The sequence below is a fragment of the Schistocerca piceifrons genome, chromosome 2 (genome assembly GCF_021461385.2).
Source record: "Schistocerca piceifrons isolate TAMUIC-IGC-003096 chromosome 2, iqSchPice1.1, whole genome shotgun sequence".
Taxonomy (NCBI): domain Eukaryota; kingdom Metazoa; phylum Arthropoda; class Insecta; order Orthoptera; family Acrididae; genus Schistocerca; species Schistocerca piceifrons.
The window spans coordinates 492696648-492718243 of NC_060139.1; the positions used below are offsets into that span (position 1 = coordinate 492696648).

The window sequence follows — 21596 nt, forward strand, 5'->3', positions numbered from 1 at the left end:
TCTCCCCAAATGGGGAAATTTGGAGCATTTTGAGCAGGGGCCTCCAGCTATCCTTGTATTTAGACGATCTAATGCGCCAGTTGGACAGAATTAGGCACGATATTCCTCAGGAGCACATCCAGCAACTCTATCAACCACCGCCAAGCCGAATAATTGCTTGCATAAAGCCAGAGGTGGATCAAGGCGTTATTGATCTGCTCAGAGGTTGAAGCGCTATGTCTTGAATAAATCATCCATTCTTTTCTGAAATTTTAATCATTTCTTGGTCTGTACGATCTACTGATGTATCAACACAGAGTGTCCTATCTACGTAGAATGCTATATCACTCTCAGGCATATAACATGGCGTAAGAACAACGGTCGTAAAATGATTATAGTAGGCAGGGAACGAGGAAGAACGTTACGCCCAGTCAATGACAATCAGTTTTAAAAGCAACGGGAATTGATGCTGCCAGTGAATGCACGTCCATCTCAACAGTTTTCCGAGTGAATGTTGCGGCCGGCCGGTGTGGCCTTGCGGTTCTAGCGCTTCAGTTTGGAACCACGTGACCGCTACGGTCGCAGGTTCGAATCCTGCTTCGGGCATGGATGTGTGTGATGTCCTTAGTTTAGTTAGGTTTAATTAGTTCTAAGTTCTAGGCGACTGATGACCTCAGCAGTTAAGTCGCATAGTGCTCAGAGCCATTTTTTTGAATGTTGCGTGCACTGGACATTCGAAGTCGGGTATCCTCCAAACAGTTTTTTCTCACACCGGTAGATAAAGCTGCTTATCTCCGATGCACTAACCAATACAAATTGGGCAGCTGCCAACTGGAGGCGTGTAGTATGGTCCGGCGATTCGCGATTTTGCCTGTTTTTGCAAAACCTACAAGTCGTCGATTGCACCAACGGCTGAGTGAGATATTTAAACCGCAATTTGTGCACGTGTAGTTCAGGCAAGAGTTGGATAGTTTTTATGGATATTCTTAGCACACTGACTTTTTCAAGATACCGTGAACATGAACCCAGATGTTTTCTTCAACATTCTCGGTGGTCAAATGTTGGCCTTTCTTCTACACCTTCCAGATGAGTATGCTCTGGGTATTCTCGTCTTCTCAGATGGTCACAGCTGTGCTCGTAGTGCTGCACGCATACGTTCCTGCTCCACTGAACACTCTCGTACTGCATTGCACAACTATTCTCTCTCTAAATCACCGGTACTTAAAACCATTGCAAAGTTCTGGTGCTCTTTGGAACAGCGGGTGAAACATGACAGTCAATTTCCCCACAATCGCCAAACCGTGTCCGCCTCCTTAGCTGGGTTGTCAGCGCGTCTCACTGCCATGCTGGGGGCATGGGTTCATTTTCCGGCCGGGTCACTGATTTTTTCCGCTGTGGGGCTGGATATAGTGTTGACCTCATAGCCACTTCGTCGTCATCGACACTCAAGTCGCCCATTGTGGCATCACTTGAAAAGACTTGCAACTCGGCGGCCGAACTTCCCCAGGGCGGTATTCCCGGCCTTTAGTGCCATATGATCGTTATAGTTTCACCAAAGAGGATCCAGCTGCAAATAGTGTAGCTGAAGTGACATCTGAACTCGCCTCCTAACCAAGCTGACACCATTTTGAAGACTAGAGGTAGTGTTACACGGTACTGGCATGCTGTTCCCTGCGCGTGACTAACATTTTGTCCGATATTCTTGTTTTTCACAGTGTATGCTACCACCGACGGCCCTATGGAACCAGAAATTGCATCAACAGCCAATGGGACAATGTGACGTCACATATTCTGAAGGTGCTCGTGGTGAATATAAATTGTCCACTGTTCTAAGATGCGACAATGCTCCGTATTGTCAAGCAATGTTAAAAACAGTTCTTACACGATACTGGTTGCAGAGTTAATTTTATGTCTGAGTCCATTTGCGGTAGGGAATCTCAGCAGTGTTGTACAAGTAAACATTTACCAGAGAAAAGTTCTTTGATTTTCGAGGAAAATGTTCTCTCTGCCAAATCTGTCCCCCAAAGATTCCGGGCCAACGCTCGTAGCATAACTTGTGAGCAACTCTCCTCTAGCTTGAAAGGAAAGCGTAATGGTTAGAAACTCGACCGGAAACTCACTTTTAGTCTGCCTACTAGTAGACTGAAAGTTTTTTCTGTAATTCTCAACACGATGAAACAATATTTTTACGATTAAAGACCTGTACCTGTATTAATAAAAGCACAATGATATATATTATCATTACAAATTAGAGGTTCATTCATCGGGTTATGTTTTCACCAACATTGAACATGAATTCGTAATATTACCAACATCTTAGAAAGAACAGTTCGATGTTTATTAGCATTTGGTTCTATTTTATATACAACCACAAAAGTGTACGTCATCTCTATTGGAGAACATACTGATCAAGAGAACTTATCTGATCTACGCGCTTGGGACCTGTGGTACTGAGCCTTAATGGGCCTGTTGTTGTTGTGATCTTCACTTTGAAGACTGGCTTGATGCAGCTAGTCTATCATGTGCAAGCATCTTCATCTCCGAATAAATGCTGCGACCTACGTACATTTGGAACTGCTCACTGTATTTATCTCATGGTTTCTCTGTACACTTTTGGTCTTCCACATTTCCCTCCAGTATTAAAATGATTATTTCTTTATATCTCAGAATGTGTCATATCAACCGATCCCTTCTTTCAGTCTAGGTGTGCCATTTTTTTTCTCGCCAGTTCTATTCAGTAACTGCTCATTACCTACGCAATCTACGTATCTAATCTTCAGCATTCTTCTTTAGCACCACACTTCAAAAGCTTCTATCCTATTCTTGTGTGAAATGGTTATCGCCCACGTTTCGCTTCCGTACAAGGCTACAATGCCATTAGAAAAGACTTCCTAACATCTAAAATTATATTAGAGGTTAAAACAAATTTTCCTCTTTCTCATAAATGTTTTTCTTGCTATAGCCAGTCTGCATTTGATATCCTCTCTACTTTGAGGATGATCAGTTACTTTGCTGCCCAAAGAGTAAAACCCGTATACTGATTTTACTGCATAATTTCCTAAAATAATTCCTAGAATCGCCTGATTTAATTCTACAGCGTAAAATTACCATAGTTTTGCTTTCGTTGAGCTTCTTATACCCTCCTATCAAGACACTGTCCATTCCACTCAGCTGTTCTTTCAGGTTCTTTACACCTCTGACAGAATTGCAACCGAATCAACAAACGCGGATGTAGTTGATTCTGACACGCACAGAATAATCACAGTACGATTTATATTGCAGAACGGAGCATATCTTCGTCAGTCGTCGATGTTTCACCTGAGGAAGACTGACAGGTGCCCTGCGGAAGTATCGTACAATGTATTTAACGACAACCGGCTACAAGCCCAATATTTGTTTGAACATTTATCTCGATGGGAAAACTCTGTAAGTCTTTATTTCTTCTTCCTGAACTTCAATACGTTCTCCAAATTTTTCTTTGGCTTCCTTTACTGCTGGCTCAGTGTGGAGATCGAATACTGTCGGGGATAGGGTACAACCCTGACTCACTCCTTTCTGAAGCACTGCTTCCCTCGACTCCGGGGTGGCGATTTCCTTATCTCTTAGTAACTCACTCCTGGCTGGTGCTCGCCTCCCTTAGAACTGTCATCTTGTTTCCTATAAATTTTCTCCCGCTGCATTTTACTCCTACTACCTTTCAAGAATGCATGCTATTTAACACTGTCGAAAGTTTTCTCAAGTCTACTATTGCTATGAGCGTAGGTTTACCTTTCTTTAACCTATCTTCTAAGATAAGTCGTAGGGTCAGTACCGCCCCGCGTGTCCCTACGGTCATCCGGAACCCAAACTTGTCCACACTGTGGTCGGCTTCTACCAGTTTTCCCATTCTTCTATAAATAATTCTTATCAGTATTTTGCAACCATAATGATTCTGTAGTGTTCACATCTGTCAACATCTGATCTCCTTGAGGTTGTTAAAATATTCTGAACAGACGAAAATGTTGACATCGTGCTACGCCGCGAATACGTAGATAGTGCCGACAGTTTCACGACAAGTGTTTCGTAAGTAAAAGCAATCAATGGCCACACTTTCCGGGCACCGAAAACGCTCGTTGTAGGCCGGAAACAAAAGTAACAGCTGTACGACACGCGGGTGTATAAATGTAGCTGCGAAACGAGAGCCAACAAGAGTATTGGTAGTGAGAAACAGTTGGCATTGTAGTGAACTGTGAATTCTTCTCTCTGCTGTCGGACATGAAATAACGAGTAGATGACTAATGAGATTGCCACACATTAGAAGCCAACAATTGTTTGATATCAATTGTTGTGTTTGGCAAGAGAGCGAACACCGTTTTACTAAAGGAGGCCAAATTGCACGCGTTTTAGCTCACGCAGGCTGGCGTGAGGTCTGGAACATGACAAGGAAATTAGAATTTAGAAAAACGGACGTAGCTGGTGGAATACTTAACTTTAATCCATTAATGATGAACGTCGGTTTTGACGGTACATGATTCACAATATCAATAGTAACTGATAATGGCGCCTTGCTAGGTCGTAGCAAATGACGTAGCTGAAGGCTATGCTAAACTATCGTCTCGGCAAATGAGAACGTAAGTAGGCAGTGAACCATCGCTAGCAAAGTCGGCTATATAACTGGGGCGAGTGCCAGGGAGTCTCTCTAGACCTGCCGTGTGGCGGCGCTCGGTCTGCAATCACTGATAGTGGCGACACGCGGGTCCGACGTATACTAACGGACCGCCGTCCATTTAAAGGCTACTACCTAGCAAGTGTGTTGTCTGGCGGTGACACGACATCAATAATGAAATGAAATTAGACACAAATGGTTCGTAACTTAGGGCTTCATCTTTGAATGTGAAAGATTGCTTAGATGATCAAAACACGAAAGAAATGTATTCATTTTCCTGCTGTTTACACAAACCAAAACAAAACTATAACTCTCAGGGCCGATTTGACAGGGTTCGGACACAACTTATTTATTAAGGGGAAGGAGGAGGGGAAGACTCGTCTCACCATTATTCGTCACCGTTCGTCGTGTACTGCCGTCGGCGGCGGGCGCTGCGTCGGTACAGAGCGTCGCCTCGGGACTGTGCGGCGCGAGTCGGCTACCCTCATCAGCAATCGTGGTTTTGCGACGGAGCCCAGGTACGATCTCCGCATTGTCTGCACGTTGTCGGTCGCGTGGCCGAAGCTCTGCTACCACGGTGAGTTGGCGATGGGTGGAAGAGCGCCCATGTGCTCTCGCTTCCGCGATATCTCCACGACTCACGTTTATCGCCTCTCCTCCATCTCTCAGATCATCTCCTCTTCGAAATATTCTTTCTTTCGGCACTGTCATTGACGGAAAAAATTTTCAATGCAGCCTAATGGCAGATCGCATTTTCATAGCCATGCCGCTCTGTTCGGGCTGGAATTCCTATCTGGCGTGGGCTGGCGTGTGCCTCGTGAATTGCCATCTTTCTCACGATTTCACGTTCTTACGATGTTTTCATCTACATCTGCATCTACATCTACATGATTACTGTGCAATTCACATTTAAGTGCTTGGCAGAGGTTTAATCGAACCACAATCATGCTATCTCTCTACCATTCCACTCCCGAACAGCACGTGGGAAAAACGAACACCTAAACCTTTCTGTTCGAGCTCTGATTTCTCTTTTTTTTTATGATCATTCCTACCTATGTAGGTTGGGCTCAACAAAATATTTTCGCATTCGGAAGAGAAAGCTGATGACTAAAATTTCGTAAATGGATTTCGCCGCGACGAAAAACGTCTTTGCTTTAATGACTTCCATCCCAACTCGCGTATCATATCTGCCACCCTCTCCCCTATTACGTGATAATACAAAACGAGCTGCCCCTTTTGGCACCCTTTCAGTGTCCTCCGTCAATCCCACCTGGTAAGGATCCCACTCCGCGCAGCAATATTCTAACAGGGGACGAACGAATGTAGTGTAAGTTGTCTCTTTAGTGGACTTGTTGCATCTTCTAACTGTCCTGCCAATGAAACGCAACATTTGGCTCGCCTTCCCCACACTGTTATCTGTGTGGTCTTTCCAACTGAAGTTATTCGTAATTTTCACACCCAGGTACTTAGTTGAATTGACAGCCTTGAGAATTGTACTATTTATCGAGTAATCGAATTCCAACGGATTTCTTTTGGAACTCACGTGGATCACCTCACACTTTTCGTTATTTAGCGTCAACTGCCACCTGCCACACCATACAGCAATTTTTCTAAATCGCTTTCCAACTGATACTGGTCTTCGGATCACCTTACTAGACGGTAAATTACAGCATCATCTGCGAACAACCTAAGAGAACTGCTCAGATTGTCACCCAGGTCATTTATATAGATCAGGAGCAGCAGAGGTCCCAGGACGCTTCCCTGGGGAACACCTGATATCACTTCAGTCTTACTCGATGATATGCCGTCTATTACTACGAACTGCGACCTTCCTGACAGGAAATCACGAATCCAGTCGCACAACTGAGACGATACCCCGTAGGCCCGCAGCTTGATTAGAAGTCGTTTGTGAGGAACGGTGTCAAAAGCTCTCCGGAAATCTAGAAATACGGAATCAACTTGAGATCCCCCGTCGATAGCGGCCATTACTTCGTGCGAATAAAGAGCTAGCTGCGTTGCACAAGAACGATATTTTTTGAAACTATGCTGATTACGTATCAATAGATCGTTCCCTTCGAAGTGATTCATAATGTTTGAATACAGTATATGCTCCAAAACCCTACTGCAAGCCGACGTCAATGATATAGGTCTGTAGTTCGATGGATTACTCCTACTACCCTTCTTAGACACTGGTGCGACCTGCGCAATTTTCCAATCTGTAGGTGCAGATCTATCGGTGAGCGAGCGGTTGTATATGATTGCTAAGTAGGGAGCTATTGTATCAGCGTAATCTGAAAGGAACCTAATCGGTATACAATCTGGACCGGAAGACTTGCCCGTATCAAGCGATTTGAGTTGCTTCGCAACCCCTAAGGTATCTACTTCTAAGGAACTCATGCTAGCAGCTGTTCGTGTTTCAAATTCTGGAATATTTCATTCGTCTTCCCTGGTGAAGGAATTTCGGAAAACTGCGTTCAATAACTCCGCTTTAGCGGCACAGTCGTCGGTAACAGTACCATCGGCACTGCGCAGCGAAGGTATTGACTGCGTCTTGCCGCTTGTGGACTTTACATACGACCAGAATTTCTTCGGATTTTCTACCAAATTTCGAGACAATGTTTCGTTGTGGAACCTATTAAAGGCATCTCGCATTGAAGTCCGTGCCAAATTTCGCGCGTCAGTAAATTTTAGCCAATCTTCTGAACTTCGCGTGCTTTTTCCGTTGCCTCTGCAACAGCGTTCGGACCTGTTTTTTGTACCATGGGGGATCAGTTCCATCTCTTACCAATGTATGAGGTCTGAATCTCTGAATTGCTGTTGCTACTATATCTTTGAATTTGAGCCACATCTCGTCTACATTTTCACAGTCAGTTCGGAAGGAATGGAGATTGTCTCTTAGGAAGGCTTCTAGTGACACTTTATCCGCTTTTTGAAATAAAATTATTTTGCGTTTGTTTCTGGTGGATTTGGAAGAAACGGTATTGAGCCTAGCTACAACGACCTTGTGATCACTAATCCCTGTATCAGTCATGATGCTCTCTATTAGCTCTGGATTGTTTGTGGCTAAGAGGTTAAGTGTGTTTTCGCAATCATTTACAATTCGCGTGGGTTCGTGGACTAACTGCTCGAAATAATTTTCGGAGGAAGCATTTCGGACAATCTCGGAAGATGTTTTCTGCCTACCACCGGTTTTGAACAAGTATTTTTGCCCAAATATCGAGGGAAGGTTGAAGTCCCCACCAACTATAACCGTGTGAGTGGGGTATTTATTTGTTACGAGACTCAAATTTTCTCTGAACTGTTCAGCAACTATATCATCGGAGTCTGGGGGTCGGTAGGCTGTTGTGAGAGCAGCTACACAACACTTCTTTGTAACTGCTCACTTTGCGTGAGGCCTGGACAGACTCATGTTTGGGCTTCGTCCTGGAGTTCGTGATTCATAAGGAATTTCCTTACTGTCGAGAAAAACATATTCTTAAGAACTCTCACTTCTTTCACCCGCCTCCCTGTGCCAAGCCGCCCTCATTTGTGGAAGCTCCTCCCTGTGCCCATGGGATGCTGGTATTGTCGGCACATTTCTGCTTTCTAAGGCAGGTAAAATGACTGCCGCTGGGCCAGAAGAACGTACTTTTCCTTCACGTGTACATCTTTGGCGTTCCGTCCTAATGGCTGCAGGTGTCAATCAGTTTTCGACATGCTTCTTATTGTTTGATAGGCCCTCTGCAACTCTTCCTCCTTGAGCAAGGGGAGAACGTCCGCTCGACTTGCTGTGTGCTTGCAGAATGACTGCAGTGTCCTCTCCTCAGAGGCTCGCCCCAGGGTGTCCTTTTCCCTCCTCCTCGGCTGCTTGCGGCGAGTTGGCGAAAGTGGCCGCTGTCAGACGTATTACAGCCTCCGTGTCAGAGTGTTTCTACCACTCTTGGTAATGCAGGACGAGTTCATTTCCTGTGAAGTCTGTAATTTCAAGAATGGAAGGAATGTACTTTGCACTGATGAATCATCCTTCAGTATGTAGTATAACCCTCACTGTACAATTGACTGACTATTGTTAGACATAGAAACACAACGGAAAGAGATTTGGTGGCAGTGGTGTCTTGGTGTGGAAACGCATTATGTTGGATTAGCGTATGGGAATTAGCCTCTCCATTGGTACTCAGAGGAACAGTGTTATTGCCCAAACCTGCTGCAATCATAGGTTTCAGAAGATTTTAGTGACATGGTTTAGACTCAAATGTACATTCAATACCGTATGGTCAAGATTTTGTTCTGTAGCCCCTCAACATACAGAGCATTCCAGAGAGATCTTTACAACTTTGATCGCATAGATTTCAGAAATGAGGGTAGGTAAAGAAGTGTGGCGTGCTTTAGTGTCCACATATCCCTGAAGTTTTAGTAGCCGTTTAACAAACTAAATGTCTGCCTCGCTAGGATGTGTACGCATACAAACCTACCCTGTCCTCGTGAATATGCGCAACTGCTGCTTCGATGAAATTGCTCAGTTCCTATAGGTCCTGCAACCTGTGGAAATGTAAACTGTTCCAGTATCTGCATCACTCGTTCTCGGAAGCCGAGAACTCGTTCTCTTCGCAAGATCTTCGAATTCCTTAAACCTCGTGTACCATTGCCTGATGGTTGGACGTGGTGACGGAGTTGTTTTGTAAAGTCTCCGGAAGTTACGCTAGAGCTGAGTGTCAGATTTCGTCCCTGTCAACCATTCCACACACTATGAAATCCTCCTGGAGAGTGGCCATTCTCATCAGTAACGAATCTGCTAAACAAAAACTTTAGGTCTGTGTGAACATTATGCCACAAGCCACACCTTTCTGACTATCCCCATGTCTGCAATATACGTGATCCAAGTTGTAAAGATTAGTTGGGATAGCACGTACAGCTCAGAACATATGTTCTCATTTCTTGATTATGCTAAACTATTTTACAGTTGTTAAAATCCTTGCAATTTAGTAACAGCTGCATGAAATATTCACTGATGGCTGCTGTTACCTGACAGGAAGGTGCCGCCATTCCGATGGCTGCGGTCTCTGTGCTGCCCCAAGGCGGCTGCCGCCGCCGCCTCCCCTGGAGAACCTCCAGCTCCAGTTGCCGCCCACACCAGCCGCCGGCAGCCTCCCCCACATTGGACCACTCGCCGACAGACGCACCGACGCTACATCGGGGAAGGTCTCCCTGCTCCAGCTGTCGTCTCCATCGTCTAGGTGGACCACTTTTTCGCCAGCATCTAGAAATCAACTCGAGCGGCTTCTTCTAGTCGCCACCTCGCTGTCGAGGCACTGCTGGCTCCAGCTGAAGGGAACGGCGAAGCACTGGGAACGCTGGGCTGAAGCCAGTATCCATTTGGGCGAGACGGACGTATTGTCATGTGTATTTTGGATGTGGAAAGCTGTGGAGGTCATCCTCTGCTCCACATTATGATTCTATTTACTGGAGAACGTCAATGAAAAGTACTTCTCCAGCATCCACAGATTACAACTACCCCAAGGCACAGTAGTTATCGAATCGGTTCACGAGTACAGAACTTCATGTTACGAGGCCAAACTGTTCAGTTTCCCGAACAGTTTTCTATCGGGCACGGAACTTGGATGTAAGAGATGTACGACCATAAAGGCATATTGATAGATCTGACGCTGTAGCTGAGAACGTGAGATTCCAGCAAAGGTGTATGAAGACTCAAGGCCAATGTGTTAGGAATAAAAGACTTCACAAGCTTCTTATTAATGGGCAACGGATCTAGTCTCATGAACCTCGCTGTGCTAGCAACTAGGATATATCTCTTGCAACGGCAGCGGTGATTCTGATTGCTAAAGTTACTGGGAATAACGTTTCATTCTTTTATGAGTTAGGAGAAAAAAGCGTAACAACAACAGAAACAGAAAAATATTTCTAGAAACTCAAATCGTCAGATTGCATTCGTCGTTAGCGTCGTCGTGCCAGCTGCGGTGACAGAGATGCGTAACGAATGCATGAAGAGTAGCTGATAAGTAAGTGGAAACATTGTTGTAGACGGTGATTATAAGAAAATTTGAAAGAATAAGTGACTCAACAAAAGTGACAAGTGTATTTCTAGTTTCGAAACTCATATGATGTGGAATGCTCCGTTTATTGCTAATCATGTCCCACCTCGCGTGGATGAGTTGATCAAAACAGAATTACATGCTACGTGGACAATTCGTTTGATTTCATTAAGTGTTAGTGGAAAACGAATTAAACGCGCGTCTGGTCACATTTTTGTACACACGTAACTTCACTCGCTCGCAGGAACTCTGTGTGAGTGAAGGCGACGCTCCACTTCGACTACCATAGACTCTTCTCTCACGGCAATCAGGGTAAAGGCGCAACAGCCAGAGACACTGGTACCTGAGCTTTTTCAGACCGCCGGATCGGTGTGCTTTGTCAACGAGCATAGTTTTCACTACGTCATTCGCAAAATGCACGAACCTTAACCTCATTTGGACACTGAAAAATATTTATTTTTTTACCTCACGTGAAACATTTTCAGCACCACGAGAACTATTCATAGAACTAGTGGGCCACAAAAGTATCTTGAGGTATACTCAATTCGGTGTCGTTTAGTGGATTTGTACATACGCTACATTTCCTTCAGTCAGACCAAATTCTGTTTAACTTAAGCATACATACTAGGCCACGCACATTTAAATGCGTGTTTACAACATTCCAGGATGCTTGTTACATTTCTTCATGATCTCTAATACTTGTAACTGTCATTGTGTTTGTAATGCTTTCTGTTGCATTTTTGTTACCTGTATGTATTGTAGTTGGAAATTAAATATAAACAAGAAATTTATTCCTTAGATTATTTATGAACCTAACAACCTCAGTAGACAATAATACATCACTAGTTAGATGGAGTAATATTACTTAATACTTCAGAGTATTATTAATAAACACATAACCCATTTATCAGTGTTACTGGAATCAGTGGTTGAATATCACACTTATATTACACAATCTGCTATTTCTTATTGTGCATTACCTGTGATATTATTCTCTTCTAATAACACGATAATTACTTTCTCAAATACCTTAACTAGTGTACCAAAAAATATGTTACATTGCTATTGTGAGACCTCCAGTTTATTTTCAGTTTTCATAACAAAATAGTCAAAACATGATGAAACTATTTCAATGGTCGGGATATCTAAACTTGCAGTAATGACGTGGTATCGTGTCATCTGTCATACAGCAGTAGGTAAACAGCACAAACTATGGCTGACTTTATGTAATTTTCGAAGGAAATTACTTAACAGTTTTTGGTATCAGTTGTAAACTTCTCCCCCCCCTCCCCCCCCCCCCCCACCCCCAATGAACCATGGACCTTGCCGTTGGTGGGGACGCTTGCGTACCTCAACGATACAGATAGCCGTACCGTAGGTGCAACCACAAAGGAGAGGTATCTGTTGAGAGGCCAGACAAACGTGTGGTTCCTGAAGAGGGGCAGAGGCCTTTTCAGTAGTTGCAGGGGCAACAGTCTGGATGATTGACTGATCTGGCCTTGTAACATTAACCAAAACGGCCTTGCTGTTGTGGTACTGCGAACGGCTGAAAGCAAGGGGAAACTACAGCCGTAATTTTTCCCGAGGGCATGCAGCTTTACTGTATGGTTAAATGATAATGGCGTCCTCTTGGGTAAAATATTCCGGAGGTAAAATAGTCCCCCATTCGGATCTCCGGGCGGGGACTACTCAAGAGGACGTCGTTATCAGGGAAAGAAAACTGGCATTCTACGGATCGGAGCGTGGAATGTCAGATCCCATAATCGGGCAGGTAGGTTAGAAAATTTAAAAAGAGAAATGGATAGGTTAAAGTTAGATATAGTGGGAATTAGTGAAGTTCGGTGGCAGGTGGAACAAGACTTCTGGTCAGGTGAATACAGGGTTATAAATACAAAATCAAATAGGGGTATTGCAGGAGTAGGTTTAATAATGAATAAAAAAATAGGAGTGCGGGTAAGCTACTACAAACAGCATAGTGAACGTATTATAGTGGCCAAGATAGACACGAAGCCCATGCCTACTACGGTAGTACAAGGTTATATGCCAACTAGCTCTGCAGATGACGAAGAAATTGAAGAAATGTATGATGAGATAAAAGAAATTATTCAGCTAGTGAAGGGAGACGAAAATTTAATAGTCATGGGTGACTGGAATTCGACAGTAGGAAAAGGGAGAGAAGGAAACATAGTAGGTGAATATGGATTGGGGCTAAAAAATGAAAGAGGAAGCCGTCTGTTAGAATTTTGCACAGAGAATAACTTAATCATAGCTAACACTTGGTTCAAGAATCATAAAAGAAGGCTGTATACATGGAAGAATCCTGGAGATACTAAAAGGTATCAGATAGATTATATAATCGTAAGACAGAGATTTAGGAACCAGGTTTTAAACTGTAGGACATTTCCAGGGGCAGATGTGGACTCTGACCACAATCTATTGGTTATGAACTGTAGATTAAAACTGAATAAATTGCAAAAAGGTGGGAATTTAAGGAGATGGGACCTGGATAAACTGACTAAACCAGAGGTTGTAGAGAGTTTCAGGGAGAGCATAAGAGAACAATTGATAGGAATGGGGGAAAGAAATACAGTAGAAGACGAATGGCTAGCTCTGAGAGATGAAGTAGTGATGGCAGCAGAGGATCAAGTAGGTAAAAAGACGAGGGCTAGTAGAAATCCTTGGGTAACAGAAGAAATATTGAATTTAATTGATGAAAGGAGAAAATATAAAAATGCAGTAAATGAGGCAGGCAAAAAGGAATACAAACGTCTCAAAAATGAGATCGACAGGAAGTGCAAAATGGCTAAGCAGGCATGGCTAGAGGACAAATGTAAGGACGTGGAGGCTTATCTCACTAGGGGTAAGATAGATACAGCCTACAGGAAAATTAAAGAGACCTTTGGAGAAAAGAGAGCCACTTGTATGAATATCAAGAGCTCAGATGGAAACCCAGTTCTAAGCAAAGAGGGGAAAGCAGAAAGGTGGAAGGAGTATATAGAGGCTCTATACAAGGGCGATGTAGTTGAGGACAATATTATGGAAATGGAAGAGGATGTAGATGAAGATGAAATGGGAGATACGATACTGCGTGAAGAGTTTGACAGAGCACTGAAAGACCTGAGTCGAAACAAGGCCCCGGGAGTAGACAACATTCCATTAGAACTACTGACGGCCTTGGGAGAGCCAGTCCTGACAAAACTCTACCATCTGGTGAGCAAGATGTACGAGACAGGCAAAATACCCTCAGACTTCAAGAAGAATATGATAATTCCAATCCCAAAGAAAGCAGGTGTTGACAGATGTGAAAATCATCCCGTGAACTATACCTATGGAGGATATCATTGCCAACACAGAAGCAGCCATTCGTACCCTTCCTTGTGAAAGGGCAGAGGAAATACGCACGGAAACAGCCAGGATACTGCGCCGAGCAAAACCACAAGCTTGCAACCTGTAGAAAGAAGAGGTACAAGCCATTAAGAATCTCAACACCGACAAGAGTATATTGGTACTGCCTGCCGATAAGGGGAATGCGACCGTCGTACTGAAGACCGAAGATTATGAGCAAGAGATCCGAGACCTATTAGATCCGACGACGTACCGAAAACTAAGCGCAGATCCGACGCAACGTATCACACGGAATACGAATCGATTAATCAAGGCGTCTTCTCTGCCGGCGGACATACAGAGAAACCTGCGCAACACAGAAGCCCTACCACCTCGGCTGTATGGATTACCCAAGATCCATAAGAACAACGTTCCACTGAGACCGATCGTTAGCGCTCCTGGATCACCGGCATGTAAACTGGCAAAACACTTGGCCTCTCTGCTCCAGCCACACGCGGGGAATACCGACACATACATTAAGGACTCAGGACATTTCATTGAGAAGCTGAAGGAACTGAAACTTGCACCAAACGACATCTTGGTCAGCTTTGATGTTGTTTCGTTATTTACGAAAGTGCCACTCAGTGACGCTCTGGAGCACATAGGTTCCATTTTCCAGCTAGACAACAGAAAGCTCTTCCATGCATGTCTCACCACGAGCTATTTCACGTGGAATGGCGATTTATACGAACAGCTGGAAGGCGTCGCCATGGGTAGTCCTCTCAGTCCAGTGGTGGCCAACTTCTTCATGGAACAATTCGAAGCACATGCACTGGACTCGGCGACTTGCAAACCTAAAGTGTGGTACAGGTACGTCGATGATACTTTCGTGGTGTGGAACCATGGTGAAGAACAGCTCGGTGACTTCCTAAGACACTTGAACAGCCTCCATGCCAACATAACATTTACCATGGAAGTAGAAAACGACAAGAAACTGCCATTTCTAGATATTCTGGTCACAAGGGACGGCGAAAACCTGGGACACAGCGTGTATCGAAAACCGACTCACACGGACCGATACCTGCACAAACTGTCAAAACACCACCCGAGCCAGAAAATAGGCATGATTAGTAAGCTCGTAACGAGAGCAGGACGAATATGTGAGCCTCAACACCTCAAACGAGAAATGCAACACCTGGAAACTGTTCTGAGGAGCAATGGGTACGCCACAAATTATATTAGAAGTGTAACAGAGCCAAACACTCGGCGAAGTAAGGAACCAGAAAAAGAATTGTCGGGTACGGCCTTTCTGCCATACATTCCCAGAGTGACGGACAGAATCGGCCGTATATTGCGCAAACATGGCGTAAAGACGATTTTCAAACCGACAAGGAAGATCAAAGAGTGTCTTAGATCGGCGAAGGGGAAAAGAGACCCACTTGCAACGTCGGGAATATGCCGCATACCATGTACATGCGGAAAAGTTTATGTCGGAATGACTGGACGATCCATTAACACCAGGATCAAAGAGCATAAGCGACATTGCAGGTTGGGGCAGGTGGAGAAATCGGCCGTGGCAGAGCACGCACTGAATGAGACCGACCACGTAATAAAATTCGCCGACACGGAAGTTCTGGCTGTAGAGAAGCACTATCACACGCGCTTGTTCAGAGAAGCTGTAGAAATACAAAAACTCGCGAACAGTTTGAACAAGAAAGAGGAAAGCCTTAAGGTAAACGGATCCTGGCTTCCCGTGCTGCAGCGAACGACCGTCGCAGGTAGCAAGAGGAGAACCGCACCGGAAATGACCGTGAAGACCTCGGACGTTGGTACGCCAGGTACATATAGTCTGCGCCCGCGAGCTCGGCTCCAGTTCACCACCGGCAATGGAGGGTGAAGCTTTGACAATGCCAGCCACTCGTGCTGGCGAAACGTCAGAAAAATCATTAGATGAACGTCGGCCGAAGAACCCGAGACAGAAGGCAATAGGCAGTTTGTCAAACGGAATTAAAATATCTGGCTCGACTAGAGGTTAACAGAATTTTAAAAAGGAATAGAAGACCAAGCGTACTGTCTATGACCTAATGATCATGAACACTCAATTGAAGGTACATTTAAAAAGAGAGTACGAAAGAAAATAAAACTAAGTATACGAGAAGGACTATGAGGAACTCTGTAGATTTATGGCCTGGGAGTGATAAAAATTTACCATTAAAAAATTACAAAAGAAGAGAACATCACCATTAATGTATCCCTAATAAATATGAAAGATTAAGAACTTCATTTCCAGAAAATTCTGACGGAAATACAGAGTAGCAGTAACAGCGGGTGGATGAGAATGTGAAAATGAGTTTTCATGGCAGGCATGGATTTAAGAAAATGATATTTTTAAAAAATAATTATATAAAATAATACAACAGATTAAAAATAAGAGAGTCACTAGGGATCGACATGTTCGTATACAGTCAATAGAAATTTGACCAGCTACTCTTATATGGAACATATTTCTGACATGGAACGATGATGAAAGAGCTTTCAGTAGAAGAAACAGATCTCACAATTGCGAATGTGAACAAGTGCTCATAGCTGTTATAGTTTGCACTTTAGGACGCGTGTTTACTATCTGTTATTTTCTTGTTTTGGTCCATATTACCACCTCTCAAAACATGGAAAACAAAGAACTTTCAGTAGAAGAGGTCTATCTCATAGCAGCGAAGATAAACAATTGCTCATATCTTTTATGGTATAGGCTTTAGATCCCATGTTTACTGTCCTTTTCCTTGTTTTGGTCTATAGTACCAACTCTGAAAGCTTACCGATGGAGTTGTTGTTCACCCACAAACGGCCATCCTTATTCAGTGCTTTAAGCAGACAGTTCAAATTAGTCTCTGCCTCTCGTGCATTTAGCAGAAGTTCGTACTCTCCAACAACAGCCCAGAAGAGAGAATGGATTCCTGTGCGTTGTGGTGCTTCCCAGGTTTTTGTTGAGAAGCAGTTAATTGTGGTGAGCGATTAGATGGACTGAGATTCATCTATCAGAAGTCACAGTCAGGCAGAGTGCTGTCGTATTGTTAAATGGGAGAAGAAGCTATACTGGCAAAACTGTGGATTTCAGATGATGTTCCGGCAAATACAGTGTCATATGTAACACAGTGAACAGGGCTTCAGGGAGAGTCAGAGATTAACATCTGGTTTTCAGGGAGGAATGGGAAATTGAGCACCTACGTGATTAATCATTTGCTATTAGTTTCCCAACAGATGCTGAGAACGTCCATTTCCCTCCTTTTGAGAGGCGATTGACCATTACAAGCCACACGATGGTACAAAGGCATTCGGGAAATCAATTGTAGACAATCTCTGATATTACTCATAATAGAAAATAACCTCAGGAAAACGGTGTGGTTCTGAGCACGTACCCGCTAACCGCAAGGACTTACATATGTGATGTATGTAGCAAATATCAATTTATATTTAGGTTCTGTGCTACTGCTGTAGTTGTGGCAATGTGTAATGTGGTCCGGCGACTATCTTTATACGTAATTTCCTACAGCCGAGCTTCAGAACAGCACGAGGGAAAGAGTACAGTTTTGTCTTCTACGAGCTGCGAAGCATGATGGGGTTGTTGAAGCGCTTGAGCTGTCATGTCGTACTGTTCAATTGGTCATCATATCCCGTTCAAAGAAGAGGTAACTGATAACACCTATGAGCTCTGTTGAGGGGACTACTTTTCTACATGTACAATACACTAAGCACCGTTGTCAACAGCAGACTACATATCCAAAGTTAAAAAGTCCTTCATCATCACAACTAGAAATGGTGCAGATTGGTTTAATGAGCACAAGGATTAAAAGATTCCTCGTCCTGTAGTCCGGAATCAATATATTATCGACAAATAAAAATGAATAAGTAGTGATGACTGGAAATTAACACCCACGATATCCGAAAATTACTACCAGATGTCACATTTTAAATCGTCACCACATTATTCATTACATTTTAGAGCTTTCACAGATACATTTCAAGTCATTCCTACTTAACTGGTTTCATCCCCATCGTTTGGTTTATTTCATTTCAGCGCATTTAATTCATTTCATCTCCCAACGAACTAGAAAATTTTCTTGGCGAGAAGTTGTATAAGTTCCTACTGTTGACAGCTCAGGGCTTGCATTCAGCCACCGTCGGAAAGATTGAAGCTATTTCTTGTGCCAAAAATCTCCGTAAAATTCATTAATATTCAAATTTCATTGTGCGCCTGCTGTGCTTCCTACGTCGTACAGTGCACCATCGAAAATAAATTACCATGTGCTTCGTAGTACACTTCCAGAAAGTAAGGTAGAACGGCGGCAAAATGAATGTCTTCTCTGTATTCATCCACTTGCTGGGGTGTCGAGCGACGTGTCACACCTGTTGCTCACGCAACAGGTGTTAAACCGGCGTTTCTGGCAATACAACGGCATCTCGCATCTACCCTCATTAACTAAATAAAAATGTAACGAGGACATGCATCTACAACTGAGAAGCATTGTTACAACGACTGAGCACGTGTGCAGCCATTCGTGCATATCTGAAACAAACCGTGTAAAACAGCCAATAGTATGGGTAAATGGCATGAGCTTAACATAAGCAACAAAGCGAAACATTTTTATTTACCTCGAGTTTCAGGAAAGGCTGTTTCATCATATACTGCAACTTTGCAACTCTATATTTACTAAATTAAATAGTCTCTACTGAAGCCAGGAGACGTGTAGAGGATATACAAAACGCAGTATCTCCTTTTCCACACAAAACTAGTACTGTAAAAATCTGATGTCATTGAAGAATATCCTCTTCCTAATTAGGTTTAAAGTTAGCATTCCCTTGTCGAATGATGCACAGCTGAACTTTAGTTGTTTGGATTTTTCTCGGCCTTCTATTATACTGACTTTCATTGAAAGGAAGGTACATTTATCAAAGAAGAAAGAGAAATTGTAAATTCTAATTTTCTTCCTCCCGTGTTTAGGATGTAACGATAGGTTGTGGCCAAACTTACAGGAAACATTTCTCACACAAATGCGTTGTGTGGTCATGGGTCCATAAACACTTTATTTCTATGTTACAGCTCATTTTCTGGTTCTCTTCATAATGACATTAATCATGCGAAACACGTAGAAACAGAAAGCACCAGCATTACATGAAACGTTCAAAATACCACGTTGTTTACGTTTGGTTAGAATGTATAGAAAGTTGTAATTCGTGCGTTCACCACCAGTATTTGTTACTCCGTTCGGACGAAGGTAATCTTGACATTTGACTCACTGCATTGCTTATATCGACACGCGACTAATCTCACTGCTCTACCAGTTTCAAGCACGTAGCATCAGCTGTTGTGATGTTCATCATGGACTTGGTTTCCGGTACAGTGTAATGGAAGAGCTCTCAAATGTGAAGTTGACAGACGCCCATTTGCTGTACAAATCAGGTATTAGGTGATGGCAACGGCCGTCGCGCTGAACTTTTGTAACAGAAGAGATTTCCAGAACGACGCTGCTCCGACAGGATGGCGTTTGAAGCAATTGATCGTCGTCTTAGGGGGCGTGAGACATTTAAGCCTGCTGCTGTTGTTAGGTTGCCGTTATCGTGTGACTTGTGAGAGGAGTAACTTGATTGGAATCTTTAACTAAATATCATAAATTGGCTGTATGTGTCTGACGTAAGTAAATTATCACTTGCCATAACAATGATAAAGGAACTCATCTACTATAAAATGAGACAAGGATCTCAATGAACTCAGTTTATTTACACTTGTATGTAATTAAATTCACAGTAAACAATCGTCTTACAGTGCAATTTCTTCTACTCTATTAGGCCGTCTGGTACAACAACCGTACATACAATATTTGAATTAAAAACAACTGTTTGAATAGTAATTGAAAGTAGTAAGTTAATGCCTGGCAACCTTGACAAGGAATATCTAATGTTATTCAGGTGAATACATGTCTGGACAAAACATTCACATTCGAATTGATAGGCGAAGGTTAAAGCGTAAAGACTGAGAATACTATAGAAATTGATTGAATCGTAAAGCAGAAGTTGGGGTGACATGAAATTATTATTCACAGATCCAAAAAATTAAATTTGTTTGGAAACTGATTTATCAATGCATGATTAACACAGCAACAGCAGTAACAAAATTGGGGGGGGGGGGGGTGGGGGTAAAGGGAGGGTGGAACAGTTGGACAAAAGGGGTCATTATTAGGAAGATTAGGGTTTTCGAAATGATGACACGGCAAATGAGTCTTATAGTGAGTTAATAGCAGAGAAGGTAAGGGGTGTAGAGGAACTGAATCCAAAGGAAAAGAGGAACAAAAGAAATACAGCCTTCTCTGCAATAAACAATTCAGTTTCAAGGCTGCAAGTAGTACACATTCAGATATAGAGCAGTAGGTACACACTCAGTTATAGCACAGTTTACTAAAGTCATGCTCGAGGCTCTAGAGAAGGGCAAGAATGTAATAGGTATTCTTTAGGATCTATCAAAGGCATTCAACATACTTAACCACAGAATTTCACTGCACAAATAAGAACTATTAGGAAGAAGGGATATGGCACAGTCATACTTGGAAAACCAGGTGCCAAGCATTGAAATCTCGCATACTTCTGACACACTAGTAGTAAAATACTTGCCAGAAATGAAATACATTAATAAAGACATTCCCTAGGAAAGTGTATTTTGTCCAATCCTGTTCCTTATTATTATTATTATTATTATTATTATTTGCTTTTACGGCCTTATTGGACCACTTTAGTCAATCATTTTCTGGTCCTCTTCTTCAGTAAGCTCATCTTTCATTCTTTCTTAACTGCCCAGTATCTTTTCATTCTTTCTGATCTTTCCTGTCTTTCCTTGTCTGTAAATACCGTTTTCATTGTGTGTCATTTGTCTACTTTTGGTTTAAATCTTAATTTCTTGTCTTTCAGTTTCTTGGGATTTTCTGTCTTGTTTGCAGATCATCCAAGGTTATATCTAGTCTCCCATATCCTCTTTAATTTCCTTGATCCATCCTACTCGTTGCTTCAGATTCCACAGATTTTTCTTGCTAATCTGGTTTCTGATATCCTCATTATGTGTCCTAAGAAAGAAATCCACTTTTTATGTATAGTATCTGTGACGGGCTCCTGTTCCCTGTACACTACTACATTCAGCTCCATCCGCTTTTGTCCTCCCTTCTGGTATTTTTTATTTATGCGTGTTCTAGCTATTATTCTCTCTACTTTTAGTATTTTGTCGGCTCTGTTTCTCTGAGTGACTTTAAAATTAGTCTCGCTTGCATATGTTACCTCTGGCTGAAGCACCACCTTGTAGTGTTTTAATTTTGTTTGAATTGATAGACATTTCTTGTTGTATGTAGACCTGTTAGTTTTTGAGCTTTTATCATTTTATTGGTTCTTTCTTGCCAAGCAGGTTTCTCATCCAAGTTGTGTGTTATAATCTCTCCATGATATTTAAGTTGCTTCACTATTTTAATTTTTCTGTTGTCTACTGTTAGGCGGTCTATTACTAGTGGGTCTGTTACCATCATCTCGGTCTTTTCGAAAGATATCTGGAGTTCTACTTTTTGCGCTATATTTTGCAGGCTCAT

General features: G+C 42.8%; 1 protein-coding gene across 1 annotated transcript in view; it reads left to right on the top strand.

Moving 5' to 3' along the window:
* The window catches only part of LOC124777022 (cardioacceleratory peptide receptor-like), a 297735-nt gene extending 286382 nt beyond the window's left edge, over positions 1–11353 (top strand). The window contains exon 8 of the mRNA XM_047252274.1: positions 9633–11353. Within this exon, the coding sequence (XP_047108230.1) occupies positions 9633–9837 (205 nt within the window). The 3' untranslated portion in view covers positions 9838–11353. The remainder of the gene's footprint in view (positions 1–9632) is intronic.
* Positions 11354–21596: the final 10243 nt, after the last annotated feature.